At 41.7% G+C, this 21,485-nt stretch overlaps 1 protein-coding gene across 6 annotated transcripts in view; it reads right to left on the bottom strand.

Annotated features, from left to right (window-relative positions):
• VWC2 (von Willebrand factor C domain containing 2) overlaps positions 1–21,485 on the bottom strand; it is a 74,811-nt gene that overhangs the window by 38,028 nt on the left and 15,298 nt on the right. Inside the window, exons 1-4 of one of the 6 annotated variants that reach the window (XM_027878964.1) lie at positions 17,592–17,681; positions 16,907–16,908; positions 16,043–16,824; positions 9,310–9,439 (exon numbers count right to left, since the gene is read on the bottom strand). In XM_027878964.1, coding sequence (XP_027734765.1) covers positions 9,310–9,439; positions 16,043–16,756 — 844 coding nt within the window. In that variant the 5' untranslated portion in view covers positions 16,757–16,824; positions 16,907–16,908; positions 17,592–17,681. Of the gene's footprint in view, positions 1–9,309; positions 9,440–16,042; positions 16,825–16,906; positions 16,909–17,323; positions 17,384–17,411; positions 17,516–17,589; positions 17,685–17,939; positions 18,231–21,485 lie in introns of those variants that run through there. The other 5 variants (XM_027878963.1, XM_027878962.1, XM_027878965.1 and 2 more) reach the window with 5 other exon arrangements.

Raw genomic sequence — 21,485 nt, 5'->3', positions numbered from 1 at the left:
AATCACATGTTAGATGAACACGTGGTGAAGATAGTTATCTTTTCCATGGGTAATAAACAGTATGTGACTTGCTGGTTGCAAGCACCTAAAAGAAAGTGGTCAGTAACCAGCATGTAATAGCAGTGTGTTGCAATGTGAGAAGAAATGATGCAGGAGAAAAACCACTCATCATCTACAAGACTGTAAGGTAAGCTGAATTTATGCATGCAGTTTTTTAATGGGCCCCTATCCAAGGGCTACGAGCACAGAAATAAGCAAACAGAGCTGAAGACTCAGCAAAAGAACAGGACATTTAGAAGAAAGTGATGTTTACCAGTAGGAAGTCATTCCTCTAATGAAAATTTAATGAGCACTAGTGTAGGCAGCAAAAAAAAAAAAAGAAAAAAAAATTACAGAGCATTCCCAAATGAAAACAGCAATCAAAGTTTTTGATTGCCTATCAGCTTTTCAAATGTTAATCATTACTGTTACTATGCTGGTGAAGGTAAGGAATTACTTATAATGTGTTATTTTCTATCTTTGGTTGTGTTTTTTGTTGTTGTTTTTTAGTCACTGATGCTTTAGTCACCCCCATGGAAGCAATCCAAAGGTTCACAAAGTAAATGCTCCTTCCACCTTGAAGATCAAGGTTTTAAATTAGGCAAGTACTTAAGTCTCCAGCTGATAAGGATGTTTGACCTGTTGGGCAAAGGTAATCGCCAGGGACTTAATTCAGGACTCTCACAGCACACAACATAGGGGAGATCTCCAGTGCAGTAGTTTGAAACAGTAAGATATTACTTAGAGCAACAAGGAAGACAAGTGCTGCAATTTTATAAATATTAATAAAAAATATCAGAAGCTTTTAGCCTCTCCCCTAAGAACCCATCACTGCTTTTCCTTCAAAACCCTTTTCCAAACACTGGCAGAGGCGTCCAAGTCAGCCCCTCATCAAGCTGATGTCAGGAAAGAAAAAAGGTTTTCCTGTTCTTCATCAGATCTTGACTTCATTTACAAATACAGCTCAAACAGGATGAAGAAAACGAACTTCTGAGATTGCTGTCATGCTCATGTAAGACCGATGACAAACTCTAAAGAAAGAGGAGTCATGCCAAGTTAATACAAACCTCGTATTAGCAATCCTGCACTGCTTGGAAAGGCAATTGGGATTGCAAAGCACAGCCATAGAAAAGAAAGTGTTAAGGAAATGAAGTTGAACGAAATCAGCTAATTCCCTGCTTCCATCAATCAGTAAGTCACTCGGATGAATTCACATCTTCCTATATGCCTAAACCTCAACTTCCTATGAAAAAAATAAGCAGAGAAAATTATGCTGCACTTAGAAGTAAAAGGAGATTTTGATTATATAATTTATCATCAGAGGACAACCATTACTATATCAGAGAGATATACTAACATACCACAACACTTTAATATCAGCCTCCATCTCCCCTCAAAGCCAAGCAAACTCTTGGATGCCTCATTTAACATAATGGAATACCAATGAAAAAACGCAAAAGAATATAAAGCAACACAAACAAAGGACGTATCTTTCTTTACTGCTCCTTTTGATCCCACTGCAAAATACTAATCAGCCACGTAGTCCTATTACTGCATCACTCTAGCACCTAGCTAGTAAATAGTTTCTATTTACAAACAGGATTATCTGCAAAGAACACAACTAAGAGCTCACATGGACATTGACAGTAGCTCAGCTAACACTGGATAATGAATTAACCTATGGTAATGCAGTCTGGAGCAAGACAGGGTTTCAGAATCCAAGAGGTCACAATTTAATCAAATAGTATTGTGTTCTACTGACAGGGAATATTACTCCCAGGATGTAGCACACAGCAAGATGCACACAAGTATTTCAGACCATGGAATCCTACGTGCCCCCCAAATGTTTCCCACAATATCAGCTAGTGATAGATACAAAACTAAAATAAACATTCAATAGCAGAATGGGGGAGGGAAATTAACACTGGAAATATTTCCTGTAATAAACAGCAAAAAAAAGAAATACTGGAGGTAGGAAAAAAAGCAACTCCTTTAATGTTTCCTGAACTTTCCTTGAACAGTAAACTGCAAGTGCTGTGAGCAATGTGTGGAGGAGGAGGGGACTATAATGTGAGATCTGGGATCTATTTTTTCTTTTAACATCTTGACTATCTCCACATGTGTGGGTAAATAAACCTGCAATATAAACTCAGAAAACTCTTATATGAAGAACCTAAAAATACAAAACAAACAAGGGAACAAAAACCCTAAACAACTGATGACTTCATTTTGGAGAGCACAGGCTAATTGTTTCACTAGAAAACAAGCAAATCCTCAAACGAATCTCTGTGTAACAGAGAAGGGGACAGGAAAGACATATCAAGCAAAAATACAGTTTACTCCAATATACTGGTGGATATTAGCACAATGGTACTTTCCTGCCTTGACCAGAACTAGCTCCTACACAGGAGGGCAAATATGTGAAACTCCCATGATGAGCAGTACAAGGGACATCAGACCTTTTTTTTTTTTTTTTAATAACATGGAAGTTGCTAGAAAGGTTATTTTTCTTCTCCCATCCCAGAATTTCAGTGTTTTTCTTTTTTTTTTTTTTCTATCAGCACAGTGAGCATGTTCATCTTCCTGATCCTGAGGCTGATGCAAAACATCTTTTAAGAACCAGGTAGTTGTTTTGACTTAAGTTTTGACCACCATGGGAAACTGGCTGCTTGTTTCCCACACTCACCTGGGACCACCACTATTAAATAATTGTTTGGGGAACGTCATCATTCAACTTTTGCTTTAAACTACAGTAAAGTAACACCCCCTGCAAGCAGTTGCCATGAAAATGACTGACAACAGCAGAATTTAGCTGTGACATATGAGTTAAGTCTGCAAGTAAGGTAAGAGATGAAAAACTGACTGCTGAAGAAATGCTTTTCAGGTTCACTGTAGCAGCCTGCAAGGACAAAATATTGTAAAGTGAGTTCTAAAAACTTTATAGGATACACTGTTTTTATAGTTTGATAGGCTCTTCTACATCTTCCTACTCAAGTATGAAGTACCACTTTAAATACCAAGGTTGGTATAACTTCTGATTGTCCTCATGTCTGAGCAAATTTATGGGACATTATAACTCAGGGACACTTACTGCCTTTTGATAGCAGAATTCCCAACTGAGAGCATTCTGGCCTCTTGGTGGAAAAAAAAAAATCACACTTTATATATAGGTATACACACAATAAATATGTATATACTATATAAATTGATTTATCCTTGAAATTGATCTAGTCTCAGTATAACTTGGATACTTTTGCCATATCTTCAGACAGATCCTTCTCATTTCCCGATAGGTTTCTATATTGGAGAAAATAATCATATAGCCTCAAAGTCAACATAATTTCTACATTAAATGAATACCATTAGAGGAAATAACATCTAACACTATGTAGCCAGTTGATCATGAAAACGCAAAGTCAACCGTGGCTATATATCCATGTGCATGCATGTACATATTATGTTGAAAACAATAAGGCCTCTGTGGTTTTGACACAAGGTTTTGCTCAACCCACTTTGCCGTGGTTACCCACGCACATTTAAACAGGTTCAGATCTAAGTGGAAAAAATTGCACAAGAATAAAATTCTCTGATTTCTGCACAGGAAGTATAGATAAATTACGTAGCAATCAGCTTTCCCACGGTATAAAGAGAAAATGGGAGAGGTGAGCAAAGAAATGAAATGAATGTAAAGGAATTCCCTGAATTAAGACAAGATGGACCAAACTTCCTCTCAACTTCATCAAGAGCAAAATCAAAGAACAAAAACTACTGCAACAAGTTTACCAACTACACCTATCAGATTTGAAAGCCACTTTAAATGTCCAGTGCAGCCAAAAAGTCTGCTGTTTTCAATAAATGGCTGCCAAAATATCTGCTACAGTTTTTCAACCTACCTGCATATTCACTGGGCAGTTTCAATCACATATAGCTGTTCATGCAACTTTAATGGTGTTTTTCCCCCCTCAAACATTCATTTCCCCTAAAATATTAATATTTCCTGGTTAAGAGTCCCATATTATAAATCATTTTTTGAAATACAGTCTATTAAAGAGGCAAGTCTACATAGAAGTTTTTGCAAAATAACTCATGGACACAGAAACATGGAACAAATGTTACCCTGCATAAACAGGTATTCAAATGTCTGAACTAAACACATTTAGAAGGACATAAAAATGCTCTGGTGCATACAGTGAGGGCTGGAAATAGTATCAGTTTGAAACAATTTCTTGTTCATCAGGTTATTGCTTTTTAGTGTAGATTCTATTTTTTTAATAAATTAAATACTTATCAACAACAATTTAAAATAATTTTATGATACCTAAATTTGACATTATGTCACAACCACCTGATTTGATCCTCTCCTTATAATGTAGGCTTAAGAACCACTCTCAGGCTTTATAACTTCTGGGTCTTCTTTGCTATATATAAATTAGCTGCCAAAGCATGACTGAAAAAGGCATTTAAAAGCAAAAGAGGAAGAGAGGACGATCAAAGGCACCGATTACTTAAATTTCACAGCAGCTACATTCCTGATGTTTGCAACAGTCCTGCCATGAACATGCCTGAACTTGACCTCTACCTAGACAGCATGATGATACTTTCTTTATTGCTGAGATTAACGCATATATTGCCAAGGGCATATCATATTTTATTTAAACACTCTGAAGACACCAAATTTTACAGGTCAGATTCTCCATGGTGCTTGAGCAAAGTTGGGGCTACAGGGAAGAGCAAACAGCCAGCTCATACAAGAGCTGCCAATGTGCTACTTCCCTTTATCTGCCCAGAATAAATATCCTCCTCATCCTTGTCATGGCAAGAGAGGTCTCTCAGCACAACACAGCCTCTCTCCACGTGGATTTTAGAGGAATGACAGTTCACAGGGGCAACAGTACTGCCTCGATCAGCAACATTTTTTAACAGACCTGAGTCCCGCAGTGAGATAAACAACTGTACAAACAGTAGCAGAAGAGGACAGCTTCATTAGTGGTTATCAGGGTTCTACCCTCTTGAGAGCTCCTTCCCACACACATAGGTCCCCACTTCTCATTCAGAAGTACTCTCAAGTTACCTCGTGCCCAAACACTGTAATTGTATGTAAAGGTACCAAAGTACTAAAGTTCCAGTGAGTCAACCTCACAGCAAAGGTATACAAAACCATGACCACTCACTGTCCCTGGCCACATCACATTAGATCTGCACCTTGCTAGCAGCAATCATTTCAACCAAATGGTGCATGCATTTCAACAGTAACTATGAACTCAAATATGAAATGATGTACTGACTCATCCCACCTAAGACACCTAAGATGACTGCAACCAGAGTAAAGTCTCCCTATTGCACGGCCATAGACAAGACATCTGCAGACTTTACAGCCCTGAGAACACACCAGAGCCCTTGGGCATCAGCGTTTTTATTTTCAACTGTGCAGCTATGAGCCTTTGCCATAAGGAGAAGCCCAGCTCTCCCTGGTGTAGACAGACAAGCAACACTGACACACAGATAGATAAATGCTAGAAAGGACACAGGATCTGCTTCATCTTATCTGGGGCAATCTTTCAGCCATATAATGAAATAAAAATCTCTTGGGGACCTTAGATCAAAATGTTTTTTGGTCTAGTAATGACGTCTCCCCCTCCAGGCTCCATGTGGGTTGTGGGTTTAATCTCATCTTCCTGCAAAGACACCGGGAAGAGCGGGGTCACCCTTGATTCCATTGGCTGCTCCACAGCTGTGGGCTTCAGGCAAAGCTGCATTCAGCTGTGTATGCCTATTAGGTCTCTACTGATGGAAAGTGGAACACACAACTAAGGTAATTTAACCTACAGCAAGGTAATTCGCTACCAGTATTACCCCCCACCCCCTTCCACTGCCCCAAATGCATGATTGACAAGTGCCCAGCCTTTTCCCAACAAAAGGGCAATTATATGCCTATCACCTTTACCCCTAACTCCATATGAACTCTGGAAATGTCTGTACCTCATTCTAAGCTTACTGATATTGCTGTGAATAGGGATGGCTTCCACAGAGGAAACTACCATGCTAATACTGGAAAGCAGGATTGTGATCTGAACTGGGCACCTGTTACATAATGCAATTTTCTGAAATTAGATTTAACTTTCTGGACGTTTTTTCTGATGGCGCCGATTCAAAAGCATGAAGCTCAACATGCCAACACGTATGAGAAGGAGGCCTCTCCTCCATTCCCCTCTGTCCTCAGTCTGCTTCCTTGCAGGGCATTTATGTAAGATAAACACTAAATAGCTCCCTTAGTTGCAGTAACCTAAGACATAAAAAGCAGGAAAGTTCCCCTCATCCCTAGATTTTCTCAGTGAGGTGTCACCTTTTATCACTTCTGTATACTACTTTTCAGAGCAGATATTTCTTTAAAGTACTCCCTGTCCCTGCCCACAAAGGAGAAAATAACATCTTCAGCTATGAAAGTATCTAGGTTCCCTTTTCAGAGTCAGGATGTGATACAGAAGATTATCAAATCCTACACATACAGCTATTCTTTACTCCACAAGTTTTCCATTCTCTACTTCTTACATTCAAATTGAGTCATGTAAGCCTGATGTGCAGTTACATATCTGTCCCTCCTCATAAGGGTTGACAGCAATTTTGTGAAAACAGGTTGGAGAAGTCAACTACACACCCTCCTTCCCACTAGAGGCAAAGTACAGTGTCTCACACCTGTCAAGACACTGAATTAATTTATTTCTAATAATTGCAAGCTTTCACTAGATTTCCTCCATAATTCTTAATCAGGCATTTATATGTGGTGTTACCAGCGACAGAGGTAGTTGCTCAGCTCTCACTGTTGGTTCACTGCCAGGAATCCACAGATCACGCAAGTTGGGAAGGTGGTATATGTTAAGAAGTGGCAGGAAAGGGAGGGAAATCAGAGTTTGACTGTGTGCATTTTTAACATACAAATGCTAGGAGAGAACCCAAACTTCACGTCCCACCCCTTCTTGCTCTACCAAGGCTGAGAAGCAGATCATGACAGTGGTTACCTGACCTGCATGCTTTCCACAGCAACACCTTTCCAAACATTCAAGTTATAGGGCTGAGCTTCCTGTCCATGACCCAAAGCTCTTTTGGGTCACTAACATGATGTCACTGATGTCATCACTGCAATTATCAACCCTGAAGAACAACATTATGATTGTTTCCCCAGTTCACATTCACAATACAGTTGTTCCAGCAGGCTTAAAAATGAGTGGAGAGGGCAAGGTAGGTTTCTCCACTCAGTAGATTTTTGCTCCAATCTAATTAAAACCACTCAGAAATTCACTGAAGTTCCTTGAGAACTGCACATGTCCCATGCTTTAAAATAAGCTCTAAAAGCAAACAGCTCTTTTTTTTTTAAATTTTTTAAAGGCACTCCCCAAATGGAGAGGTTTCCTCAGAAGTTTCTTACTATACCAAAGCTGCTGAACCAGAAAAGTTGAGCTGCTTCTGAATTATCTTGGTTTTGTTACTATTGCTAATGGTTTGTTTTTTTTTTTCTTCATCTGAAAACTAACAAGGAAAGTCACTGTTGGTTCTCTGACATGCAGAGAAGTGACAGTACAGCTCACTGGAAACAGTCAGCTTTGGTCACTTTGGTCTGAAACTGGGTCAGAGATGCCAGCTCATGGTAATACCCGAGGAATATGCATGTAATATCAGGGTTTCAGAGGCTGAGGACAAGATAACCCTTTTCTTGCAGACAGAACTCAGGTAATACAGCTCTAACAAGTCTGAGAAAAGGCAGCTTCGTCACAACAAAACCTATGTTTTATATACAATTTTTCAAAAAGGCCTCGTTTTTGGGAGAAGTGTCAGGGAATCTATGCAAACAGGCAAGCCCCACACTGCTCCACCACCTAAACCCAAATGCAAGCCACGACCAGGAGACTGCCACTGCTGTGCATTATGTTGATGCTTGCAGGAGAATGTGCACCAATGGAAAGTCAATACAGCTCCAAATAGCATTAAGACTACTGGACAAATTCGGTGGGAAAGACTAAAGACAGCAAATGCATTATGCTTTTTACTCCATCCCTGATACTGAAAACACACCTTTTCACCGCTGAGAGTCACTTCAACATGGGGAACTGCAGCAGAGCATGGCACACACAAAAAGCTTGTGACCATGTCACAAAGATTCTTACCATCAAACAAGTGCTAAAGGATCCTCCGGACTGGCTAGCTATCGCATCACCAGCTTTCAAATTCAGACTTTCTCAGGAACTGTCCCTAAATGCCTCGAAAAAGGCTTGTCTCCAAAAACACTGCACCCTTAAGCTGTACAGCCAAGAACAAATTCCTTCAGGGTTGTAACAACCAATTAAGGGATGCAAAGCAATTACTTTTATATCCATACAAATGAAACTCCTCCAATGCAATTAACTATCCCTTATCATCCGCTCTTGAATTTGTGGAAATCATATGCTGAACACTCTCTCCTCCCTCAACTTTTCCACAATTTTAATCAGTTTGCTTTACCCAATGTAATGAAACCTACCTATTCAAGAGAAATAGTAGATGTCTGCACGTTATCTGAATATTTTTAAATGTCTTTTTTAATTTTAAATAAAATTTCATTTGAGATTTTGCAGCTTTCATTTCTATTAATAAATTATCATTTCTTCTTTATAAGTGATGAGCTAGTATGTCATGTAATTTTTTTCCTCTAAATAGACCAAGACTTTGATCTAATGCAAGCTCTTGCTGGGAGTAGAGAGACTTTCTGTCTAATTTAGTTATGAAAAATATTCAATTAAACTTGGGAGTTTAATTCATTTAGTTATGAAAATTAAATGAGCTCAATAAGGTACATTTGATTTGCCTTGAGAAAAAAAAAAAAAAACAAAAGAAAAAGGAGCGAAGAATCTCTGAAAGGGGAACAAATAAGAATGGGAAACAAAAGTAACTCTTTCTGCTCATGTTGAAAGGTGGATAACATGACAAACCTGAGTTTCGTGTGCCCATATAAAACATAGCGACAACGAGTTCATGCAAAATTTATATCCAGAAGACACATGAGTAGCTGATATTAACATCCTAATTGTCTCCTGGGTAACAAAAACCCCTTAGGTCATAATTGAGTCCATCCCAGTCAAGGGACAATCTGAGTCCCTATATCACGAAGACGCCATCCACACACAATTCTTCTCCATCTCCATTCGAGGAAAAACATTTGAATTATTTTTCAAAGCCAGAACAGAGTAACACGGATCTCTCCAAGAGAAGCCTCCTTCAAGTTTTCCATCCACCACTTACCATTTTTGCAGATAGGACAGCACTGATCAGGCTCATACACCGGATCCACACACTCGGTCTGGGGACAGGCTGAAACTGTGCACAGCACTTCACCATTGGCTTCGCAGCGACACCTTTCACACGGAGAAACCTGAAACACAAATCCAGTCACCTTTTAACTCCTTCACTTAATGCACTCCTTCTCACGTGCACTGTTTCCTTCACATCTTTTTCCTCCCCACTTTAAAACAAATGGGTTTTGTGGTCTGAATAATGCAAACAGCAAGACTGGGCTCCTGCAAAATGAGAGAACCACAGCAGAAAAAACCCCTATGCTCTGAAACTATGCATCTAAGAAAGTCAAACAGATCTTGAAAACAAGAACATCACACACTTTTAATACAAATAAAACAAAAATTTCCCAACTGCATTTCTAATGAACTTCCAGAAAATTAAACTCATAATCTAGCTTAGAGGTTCAAAAAATAAATCAGAAAATAATATTATAATTAAAGAAGAAAAGTTTTGCTAAATGAAGTATGAAACTTCTTTTAATGGAAATTAAATCCTTCCCCCCCACCACCCCTTAAAGCATTTTGGTAGGAGGAAGTTGTATTTTATGGAAAATTATATTTTTCAAAGAGAAAACAGGAAGAAAACATTGGTTTTGAATTCAGATATTTCCCAGAGTTAATTGTATTTGGGCAATTTTTCTAATACTTGTAACTTTCTGAAAATAAATTGCAATTCAAAGAAAGGCAAATAAATGAAGCAAAATATAGGTAATCCTTTTTACCCAGTGAAGTGTTACAGGTTTTAAAGAACTCTAACAGAATTGGAATACCACAAGATAATTACTTGAATGACCTACTTCAAAGAAATTAATTCCAAAAAACAGTATCAACGTTCTGTTTAGTAAAAAATGGACTTTGAAATGTCTGTATTTGCCACATGTACAATTCCAGGTGCCCTCTTCAGCATTCCTGACAAGGCACAGCATACTGGATTGCTGACATCCTCCTACCACGCAAGCAGCTGGAGGCAGAGGGAAGCAAGGATGCTGAAGAGCAATAAATGGTGTACTGTAAACCTCATTGCTGCACTCCATGAAACCACATGGGCATCCATGCTCAGAACACAGGATGAAAATGCAGCTGAGTGTTATTATTAGTGATCCTCTAAATCTATAATCTGTGCAGATTATTGGTTTACTTAAGGAGGAGGTTGCTCTTTTCATAGACCCTTTCTCATTCCAGATGCCAGCTGATGCAAAAAACCACCCATTGCATTTCTCCAATAAAAGCAGAAAAAAACCTCAAATCTGGGAAAAAAGGGAAAGAGAACAATTATTTTCTGTGAAGAATCACCCAGATGTCTAACTTGCAGATCATCTGTTTCTTCTCCCTAATTTTTAGGCAGCCCATGACATTTTTTCCTCAAATCCATTCTCTGCTTGTTTGCCTCTCACATCCTTCTCACTTCCAAAGTTCAAACATGCTGCTGCTTGCACAGCATCATCTCCAACTAAATGCTCATTCATGCTTTGCTACTTCCCTTACCACCTGCCAGGGCTGTTATTTGCTTATGCACTCACATATCTTTCATTCACTCCCCTCTGTTCAGAAAGCTTAAATAGGGTCTCTTGCTGTGTTGCTTTCTGATTTTATTACTATAATTTATTTTGAGCTTCCTTTGCTAGCTACTCACTTTGTGTTTTCTCTTTGCTTTACACTCTACCAAGGATGATACCACAACACACATTTATAAAATCCTACAAGGAGTCTGACATCCCAGTACTGAAGATCTTTATTAAAGACTTTGGGACAAGAACTTAGTCCTGTAATTGTTTATAAACTGCCACATTCACTTCCAGAGCTGACATGTCAGCAAATGAGGAGGTTTCTGATCCAGTGCTCAGAGTTAAAAGGCTCAAGTATCCCAGGTAATGAACTGCACCACACGTGAAGTTTTGAGTGCCAACAAATCTGAGCTCCTAAGTATTGCCAAGCCAGTAATAAGAATCTTTCCTTATGGAGTTATATCCAGAAACCATACTTATTAAGTTATGAAAACACGCCATTTAGGGAGGACTGATTTTTATTTTTTTGAATTATTTTTAAGGAATCCTACTTCATCCAAGATACCAGAACTCAATTGCAAGGATCTGGGTCGACAAGGCAAACCTTTATTTTCAAACAGTTCTAACGCTTCTTGCCATGACTTGGAAAACATGCAAATTTGTCAACCCTCAAAGTTCAATGAGACCAGTAACTACAGCAACAGATATTTCTTCTCCCAGAAGACTGCTTAGTAGCTCTGCCATTCAATACTAGAAGTGGTGTAAAAACTAGAGTGTCTCATCAGGAAGCAAAGCAGCACACAGATGTTATTCCTAAAATCTTTCATCTGTAAAATTTAAACATATTCTAATTAAACAGGTTTACTAGAATTCCAAATTTGACAGAAGTCTAAAACTCTTAGAAAAAGAAGCCATTTAATGTAGCACTTAAAATACTGTTGATTAACAAAACCAATCTAATCTTTATCTAATAATGATGACTCATGATACACACTTCTGTCCTACACAGCACATACATCTGAGGACTACATCTTTCACAAAGAGAGTACATTATGCTAATGTGATACTGCAGTAATCAATACACTTCCAGTCTCACAGATCATGAGATTTCAGGGCAATACTTATAGTATGCCCTTGGTAAGTATTGTCATCTGTACAACCCAACAATACAAGTAATGGTAGCACAGATAAGGAAGGTCTCCACATGCTTATTTCTACAAAGCTCTTTTCAGGCATATAAATAAACCACAGTGGTTGCTAAAATGGTATCAGTGTCAACAGTTATCTGTTCACCTTTGGACAAAACAGTGCATTGCTTTTTATACATCATCAGGATGCAGCAGGAACTATAGAAAACCCCCACTCCTTTCAGCACTTTAATGGCAGCTTAATACATGGAGATAAAATCATCACTAGAGAGAAAGATGGTGAATAGTGTGTAAAAAAAAAAAAAGGCAGTAAGAAAACAAGAAAGACAGTAAGAAAAAGGACAGTAAGAAAACAAGAAAAAAGAAAGACAGTAAGATAACAGCAGCTAAATAAATCAGAAAGAAAAGGCACATTTGGTCTTCCATTTGCTCTCTTCTACTCATACAATGTAAGCGCCTTTCCTGCAGCACAGTTCTAGTGACAGTAAATGCAACCAGCATCCCATTTGTTCATCTGGGAAACGACCAGCCCGGCAGCAGTCACGCTCAGCACATCTGACACAACCAGGCCAGACTGGAAATAATACCACCTATCAACCTCTCTCGGGAGAGTAGCGATACCACATCTCTGTGGTCTGCAGATTATTAACTCTAAAGCAACAGTAGCTCTACCTATGCAAAAAAGACAGGAAGACGAGGCACAGAAGTCTTATGCATTCACCAGGCAGGCAGCAATAAAAACTATAGAAATCAGAGTACAGATGGAAAAAACAAATGAACAAAAAACTCTTAAGAACTGTTTAAAGGGAAATTTATGAGCAGAGGTATAAGCAGAGTCGCAGACATTGCAAAAGAGCAAACTATTGTGTAAACTGGTAAATTTCCCACTAGTGGCAGTGAAGAAAACTGTAGCTCAGTAAGAGTAGTAGGTTTATCCAGCAACTTAGTGTAAATTGTCATAATAAAGAAGTGACAAATCATTTTGTACCCACTGAAGTGCTATTCCAAAGTAATCTGAGTTTTCCCCTTTCTTTTTCCACAAGTCTAACTTCAAATAAAAAAACAAAAAGACACCAAAACCAAACCAACAAAAAGGTTGGAAAAAAATATATACAATCTATAATATTTGGTTCCTTGAGCCTTGAAAATATCTAAGATAAAAAAAACCAAACCAAACCAAACAAACAAACAAAAAAAACACACCACAAACCAAAATCCCCAAGTTATTTTCTTTTGTGCTAAAATTTTTATTATTACTTTTTTTGCCACTTACACAGCTCAGGAGAACGTGAATGGGGTTACACTGACAATAATAAACATACCAGCCATACTTTTACTTCTCTGTGCCTTCTAAATACCACAGATCTTTCAAAATCCATTTGGGTTTGTTGACTTCCAGATTTCCAGGTAACTCACCCACTAAAAAGTACAACTTGTGGTAGCAAGGAAATTCTAAAAGACAAATAAAGCAGTAACTTTCAAATATGTAGGTCTTTCCCAAACATTTCACTTCCAAAGATAATTTATGGCCCTTGTACGGCTATGACTTTATACATCAGCCTGCATTTTCAAATCTTACTTTAATACTGAAAAACGTCTGGTGGACAACGTGCTCAGAAACCTTCAAGAGCAGAACTTTATCCTCACTGCATTTCACCAGCTAAAGCTTTTGGTACCAGTCCTACTCACATGGATGCTGTGATTTCTCTGCCATTCTGCCTCACAATACCCACAGGGGACCAGAGTGGTGCTGATGGAAACAGCTTTATGAGACCTGATCTCTCCCCCACATCCAAGCTGTGTTTTGTGTTGACATCATGTCCTTTTTGAAAGCAGAAAAACACATACATCCATGTGCACACAAACAAAGCCTGCAGGACTGACTGAGAATCAAAGAAACACATCAAACCTCCCATTCCCTGGCATACTCAGTTTCTGACTCCAGTCAGAGCAATTTTTTGTCACATCAAGCCATATAGGAATTTTATATAAGCAAACTCCCAAATTTTTAAGCAAAATTACACATCTATACAGAAATGTTTTGCAGATAATGTCACTTAGAAGGTCATATTTTTCTTCCTTCAGTGATGTCCAGTATTCTTTGACACAAACAGCAGGTGCAGACACAAAGAAAAATCAGATCACTATCCATTTATAACTCCTTCCCTGACCTTAATCAAGAGACAGCATATTAGTAACCACTAAGACCATCAGCTTCAAATTCACAAAATGACCTCTGAAACTGTGTGCAATTGCTTGCATTTTGCAATTGCATTCACTGACTACAATCTGTACCTTATGTCACCAGACAACCCCTGTGATTACAGTGGCCTGGGCAAACAGCTGCATTTACAACTTGTGCTCACAATATTGGAAACAACACTGAAGCTCAACTAAAAATCAAAAACAAAGCAATAAGGGAACCAATGTGTCGTTTGAGGAAGGTATGAAGACAAGGACTGAAAGGTGAGTTTAAAAAGAAAGCTGAAAGCCAAAGTATTTTCAGAACATTTCTGTAAATGTCACTTTTCAGCACTCCCTTTTGACCAAGGCTGCCAGCCATTTCCAAACGTACCAGGGAGCCACAGTATCTTAAAATACTTCACAGCCATTAATACACCACCACCATATAAAAAGGCTAGGAAATGGAACTCTGTGTGAATGAAGGGTGGGCAGAAGGCTTTAAAACTCTGACCTACAGAGAATGTGTGAAGAAGCTTCATGTTTTGACCACCTCTTAACAATTAAGTTTGCTGGAAAAGGAAGGATCTCACAATACATCTCTGAAAAGGTCACACCAACTAGCTGCTGCTAAAGTAGCTGCTCCCTCTTCAGTAGAAAACTGCCGCCCTGAACTTGAATGCAATCCTTAGGGTGACATGGAAAAATGGAGGATGACACAATGTTTTCTGCCATGTTTTGAAATTCACTAGTGCTCTACACATCACTGACTAAAGAAAGCAATGGGAAACACTGTGATTTATTCTGGAAAAAGTTCTGCTCCTTTATTTATTTATTTTCCCATAACCTTGAAGAACATATGAAAGACATTATGAACCAAAGTTAAGTTTCCATAAACATGCAAATACCACAGAGAGTAGAGGTGGCAACTTTAGAGCCTTCACAAATATATTTTCTTTTTCTCCTTCCTGAAAATGGGCTCAGCTTTCAGAACTCTGAACTGGATTTTGGGCTCCCCTCAACATATTCAGCACAAAAATCTCTGGTGTGTTCAGAAATGGGTTTTGGACCAGCCCTGTATCTAACAGTCATTCATATAAACAAACTCACATGTCATTCTCACCGATCTTAACCACAAAAAAATGCTAGATGAAAAAAGGTAAGCAATCAGAAAATTGGCCCCAACTCCAGAACTTCTGAGTGTACTGTAATAAGCTGCATTTTCACTGATAATGACCTTGCACAATAATGCTAAAAAGGCCCTAGTCTAAGAGGATTTCCCTAAAGCTCTTCAAGTCCTTTTTTAAACTATCACTATAATTCAGACTGCAAAACACGCTCTTATTAAAAGAAGGCCCACAGTCATTCTCTGAAAGCAAACATTATGCAATCTTGGCAGCACCATTTAAATAGTTAAAAAGGAGAAATGACTTAAAAAAAAGCCATCATCACAGACTGATTACTAGAAATAGAAGTCAGCCTGTAAAACCCTGCTCAATCCCTGCAAGCTAGAAGTTTAACAGTTAACAGTTAAATAAAGAAACAAATGTATTGAAAATTTTCATAAAATACATAACACCGACTAGGATCCTTCCAAGTATCATTTTTTATTGTAAATACCAAAGGAATTAATAAATATCAGCCCTCTCATTTAAAAATGTTAGACTGTTAGAGAGCAATAAAGGTCATGTTTAAGGGGAATATTTTACAGCACTGCAGAAGCAGTATTAACATAAAAATGAAAAGGGGAAGGGGCAGGACCCAGAACACCCTCTGAGAAAGCAGATAAAGAACATAATACCACTTTAAACAAGAGAAGAACCCACAAAACTACTTTTGGCCTTACCATGAACTCCTCTAGGGTCTGATAGTTTTTGCCTCGGAACTCGCAGTAGTTCTTCCTCTCCTTGCACTGCGGGCAGCACTGCGTGGTGTCCACATGGATGCAGCGAGGGTGGAGTCTGGGGCACTCGGGCTGGATACATAGCGGGCCCTCCTCCGTGCAGAGGCAGGGGCAGGCAGAGGGGCCCGGCGCAAACTTCTCCCCGATGGCGTACACGAAGCCGCTCTCGTCCACGCAACCTTTCCCACGGTAGTCCGGATAGGCGTACTCCTCTGGAGGCTCGGGAGTGACACTCGCAACAGATGCTGGGAGAGACGAGTCTTCAGCCACCTGAGGTTCCTCGGGAGCAGCATCCCTTTGCTCTTGCACTTGAATGCTCCCAGATTTACTGCTTGTCACCTGGCTGTTCCAAGCCTGCTTTTGCTTAGTCCATGACTCCTTGTTCGAGTAGTTCCTGTTCCCTTTGCTCTTCCAATCCCTGCTACCCTCCTCCCTCCCGCTCCTGCCGATCTCATTCATTTTTCCTGGGCCTGTCTGGCTGTCCCTTGTAGACGTGTGATCCCTCTTTTCCTGGCTCGCCTTTATCTCCTGTTTGTCTTGAGCCTTGGCTAGTTTTTGCACGGGTATGGTGGAGCTACAGAGGGCAACCATGAGGCAGCAGGTTACAAGGAGAGAACTAGAGAGAGCTCCAATTGCCATTGCAGTAGAGCTGGGCATCACCTACTGCATCCCACAGGGGACACTGCATTCACATCGGAGGGAAGCGCTTCACAGATCCAGGGTCCCTAGGAAAAGAAGGATTAGGAACACTTCAGCTTCTACACTTCTCCCCCCCACCCCCTCGCACCTCGCCTCCACTGATGCAACATCTCAAACAATATGCAACCTGCCTCGGTAGTTTATGCAAAAGGCAAACAACAGCCTGGTGCTGCATCCCTACTCCTCCTCCCCCGCTCTGCCGAATCTTATAAATAGCAGGGCTCTTGGACACGGACCGGGCGTCTTCGGCTCCGAGAGAGCACACGCAAAACTCTGGAGAGTCAGCATTTGCAAAGGCAGGTGCAGGCAAAAATGGGAGGACTGGGGGGTTATTTTTCCTTTCAAATGGCAACACGTGAAGACGATGGACGCCCAATAAATTAAACGGAGCGCCCCGAAACTCAGCAGTGTCCGGAACAGAAATTACCCAATTAAGTGCTATTCCCTGACTGCACGCACGATGATTTTCATTAATCTCTGATTCAGTCTGAAGTATGCTGGTTTGAGTTTTGTTGAAATACCTACCAGTGAGCACATTTCTGTCACAGACAACTAAAACCAAGCATACTAAAGCGAGCAGAGACAAACCCCCTCCCTTCCGAACCACACACACCCCTCCTCATCTCCGTGTCTGAAAGGCAAGGCAGAGCCGCTCCGAGTTTCCGCAGCACAGGCTCATTTAACCCACATTCTCCCAGGAGTTCGGCAGCGCTCCCGACTCCTCTCCCTGAAACACTGCACGCCAAATCGGGGAAAAAAAAAAAAAAGGAAAAACCCAAAACAAACCCCAAACTACTCCGGCCACAACCAGCACTACCGCTCCAGCCTCCTGGCACAGCCCCACCTCCGCGGTACCGCTCTTCAAAGCCATGTCAAAGCCTCCCTCTCTGCCCGCTCGCCCGCCCGCCTCCCCGGCCTTCGGCAGCGGCACCGGGGGGCACCGCGCTCCGCCCGCCAGCGCTGCCCGGCCCGGCCCGGTCGCCGCGGAGAACCCGGGGAATCGCGACGCTCGCCCAAAGTTTCCGGAGGGCCGGGCAGCGCCACCCGACCCGCTCCCGGTGGGGCTGGGAGGGAGCCGGGCCAGCCCCTTCCCCAGCCCGGCCGCCTCTCCCGTGGCCCGGCGCGGCCCCTGCCTCCCTACCTGCGCTGGCGCCGGGCTCAGCCCCGCCGGCGACTCGGGGCGGGCAGCCTCGCCCCGCGCCCGGCTCCCATGGCGGGGCCGCGGGCGGGCGGCAGCGGCTGGTTGCTGCCCGCTCGCCTCGGCGGACCTGCCGAGCCCGTAGCGCAGCGCGGCGGCCACAGCCGGTCCGACCCCGCCGCCCCGGGGACGGGCTCCGCCGCGGGCCCCGCTGCTCTCACATGGCGGCCGTGCGCCCCCGTCCCTGGGGGCGGCGGGGCAGGACGGGGCGCTCCCTGCCTCTCTCTCTCCCTGCCTGCCTGCCAGCTGCCGGTGCGGGCCGGGCGCAGGGCGGGGACTCGCCGCTCGCCGGGGGGCGGCAGCGCTGCGCCCCTGCCCGCCCCTGCCGCCGCTAGCGGGGTGTGCGTGGGGGACGAGCTCGCTCCTGCCGCTGGGGCCCGCCGCGGCTGTCGGGGGAAAAGGCGGGGCAAGGTGGGCTCGTGTGGGGGGGTCGGTCTCTTACGCCGGCGGGTGAAACTTTTGGCGGTGCTGGAGGCACCAGTTCGGGCTGCGGCGGGGGTGGGTGGGTGCTCTCCCCGCGGTGAGAGTCGCGCCGCCGCTGCCAGGCTGGCACCGCCGCACACACCTGCGCGCCCGCCCGGCTGAACAGCGCTGGGCCGGGACAGGTGAGCTGTGCCTGCCCGCCCGCCCGCGCCGCCGCATCATTATCGCACAGGACTCCGCTGTAGCGCTCTCCCGCTAGCCCGTCCTAGCAGCGAAGCGGTATACGTGGTTTATTAGTTGAGATACTTACGCTTTCAGGTGGCCGGTGAACACGCCTGTAATTGAATATAATTGCATTTTTCTGCTTTATGGTTTTTTGATACCAAAAAAAGAGGGACCGAATCGTCTGTTATGAAGATGACTGCTGAAATTCTGTTGGGACAGAAATGTAGAAGAAAAGCTAGAGGTGCTTTTGTTCAAGATCTGAACAAGGGCTTGGGTTGCAAAAGGTTATTTATCTATGTAGTTATTTATTTTTAAGCTGCATTAGGTGACATACGAGTATAATCTTCTCTGAGTTTTGCTTTACAGATGTTCCAGAGTAGTCCCAGCTGCACTAACCCTTTGCTGCCATAGCTCTTTAGCAGGTGGCTGTGCCCTACTTGTGACTACGGCTGGATTTCTCAATGTACTTGGCACTATAACTGAAATTTTTAGGCTAGGTAAAATTTTCAGGTGTGGGGTTTTTTTTGGTTTTTTGTTTTTGTTTTTTTCCCCCATTAGAACCGCAGCACTGCAATATGAGTACTCAGGAGAGCTATGAAAATCTGCTCAATATTAATATTTCACTGTTTAAGTACCTTCATGAGCGGCTGTTATTTGTGCAAACCTAGACACTTAAATATCTAGCCAGGAAGATGCAGGTGCTAAACTCTTTTGGCTGCTCGCTTATCGATATTAAAAACTATGAGTCCTGTCTAGTTTTCAAAAATATTTCTACTGACACCACTTCATATCTTCCAGTCAGATGTTTGTCAGCTAAATAATGCTTTAATTCACTGAAACTTCAAAATACAAGACTAAAGTTTTGAAGGATATGAGGTCAAATTTTTCCATACATTACACTAATAAAATGAAATTCCGTATTGCTATGGGGTTTCTAGACAAAGTCTTAAGGAGTTAAGGTAGACTTTTTTCATTACCTAACTAATAATCATTAGAAAGTACTTGCCTTCAAATTGTCGTATCATTACCTCTGAATAAATAATTGAATCTTTAGCTTGTCTAAACCCAGTAATTTTATGCCTTACATAGCTTAAACCCTGAGGTGAGCAGCTGATACACCACATCATTAATTCCAGAAGAACAACCTGAATGATGGACCTTACCTTACCACCTTGTTGCGGCTAGAGCAAGGCAGAAGGAAACAGGAGCCTTTGGAAGGCAATGCTATGTCAGGGATAATGAGCAGAGAGAAGCCAATTTATGATTCTGACATTTTCACATGTTCCCAGGTGAAATTGGTATGAAATCGGAGACCTTCTGCATCCAGGACTCTATAGGAGCTCTGCCTCTCCCATGTGTAGTTAGGTGGCACACAGATCAGCTGAGGTTTAAGGTTCAAGGTGCTGCTCTGTAACAAGAAGGGCAAAGCCTCAGAGCACTTTTGTAACAACAAACTGCAGCTCATCCTAGCCTACTGGGCAAAGTAAGAAGTCAATATCCTTTAGTTTTCTAAAAGATTTCTCATTTGAGTTCAGCCTCTGTTTATTTAGATTTGTAGGTATACTAAATGATGCATTGTACCCAACATTAAGACCCTTGCAAAACTGACATCTGACCACTTCGTTAATGTCATAGTATCAAATTGCAGTATTTTATAGTCTAAGTGGATAAACGGCAGATAGGTAAAAAATGTTTGATGTCTTCTTCAGTGTGAATTCTGAACTAGGAGGAGAGTGAATAACGAAAATCTGTTATCTGAAGGCAGCTGCCAGTGAGAGTTGTATACTTCTGGTATAATATGTGAGGTCTTGTTTATTCACAGCGCAAACATGGCTTAAAAACACAGCTCCAAGTTTCCCCGCTCTGCTCGCCTCCTAGTCAACAGCAGAAAGGACAACTGTGTGTCTGAATGAGAATCAAATTCTGCATCCTGTTCAAGACTCCCTTCTGCTGCGCCTTGTCTGCATGAGGAGAACTTGGTATTAGCTAAAAAAGAGCTGCAGTGTACACAAAACTGTATACTGATTTTAGCTTATTTTTACTAGGAATTAGCCTAATTTTACTAGGAAGCAGTTGAATGGAAAACAAAAAGGAACTCAGTAGCTGAAGTAAAAATGGTTCTGGGGAGGAATAGCTTAAGTTGAATAGGTGTAATGACCATTTCCATTAGGCCAGGCTCAAGACAGTGAGAGTGGACATCCATGCTGAAAATAGCTGAGTATTAGTCAGAAATACTTAATTAAACATCTAGTCCATGAGAATGGGGGGACTAAAATTTTGAGTGACCTTTTAAGAGTGACCTTTGTGTGAACAAGAAAAACTGTTGAACAAGCCAGGTGGGGGTCGGTCTCTTCTCCCGGACAATCAGCAGTAGGACAAGAGGGACGGGCTTAAGCTCTGCCAGGGAACGTTTAGGTTGGATATTAGAAACAAGTTCTTTACAGAGAGAGAGTGATCAGCATTGGAATGGCCTGCCCAGAGAGGTGGTAGATTCACCATCCCTGGAGGTTTTTAAGATGAGGCTGGATGTGGCACTGAGTGCCATGATCTAGTAATCACAGTGGGGTTGGATCAAAGGTTGGACTTGATGATCTCAGAGGTCTCTTCCAATCCAGCTAATTCTATGATTCTATGAACTCAAATGTAGGATTTTTTACCAAGTTAAAATTGGTTGTCTGACTGATTAATTACAATATAAACTCAAAACCTCACAGGCTGACACTTGATCTGGACATCTAAGAGCACTGAAGACAACCACTTTTAGCCTAACATAGGGATAAACTGAGTTCTGGGATATGCACATACTCTCCTCAGTGTAGGCACATAGCTCCCACAAACCAG

Source organism: Empidonax traillii, unplaced genomic scaffold, assembly GCF_003031625.1.
Source record: "Empidonax traillii isolate 1590-97213 ecotype Southwest subspecies unplaced genomic scaffold, ASM303162v1 scaffold48:size2401408, whole genome shotgun sequence".
NCBI lineage: Eukaryota > Metazoa > Chordata > Aves > Passeriformes > Tyrannidae > Empidonax > Empidonax traillii.
Note: the sequence above shows the minus strand (reverse complement) of the source record. Positions and strands in the feature narration are given on the sequence as shown.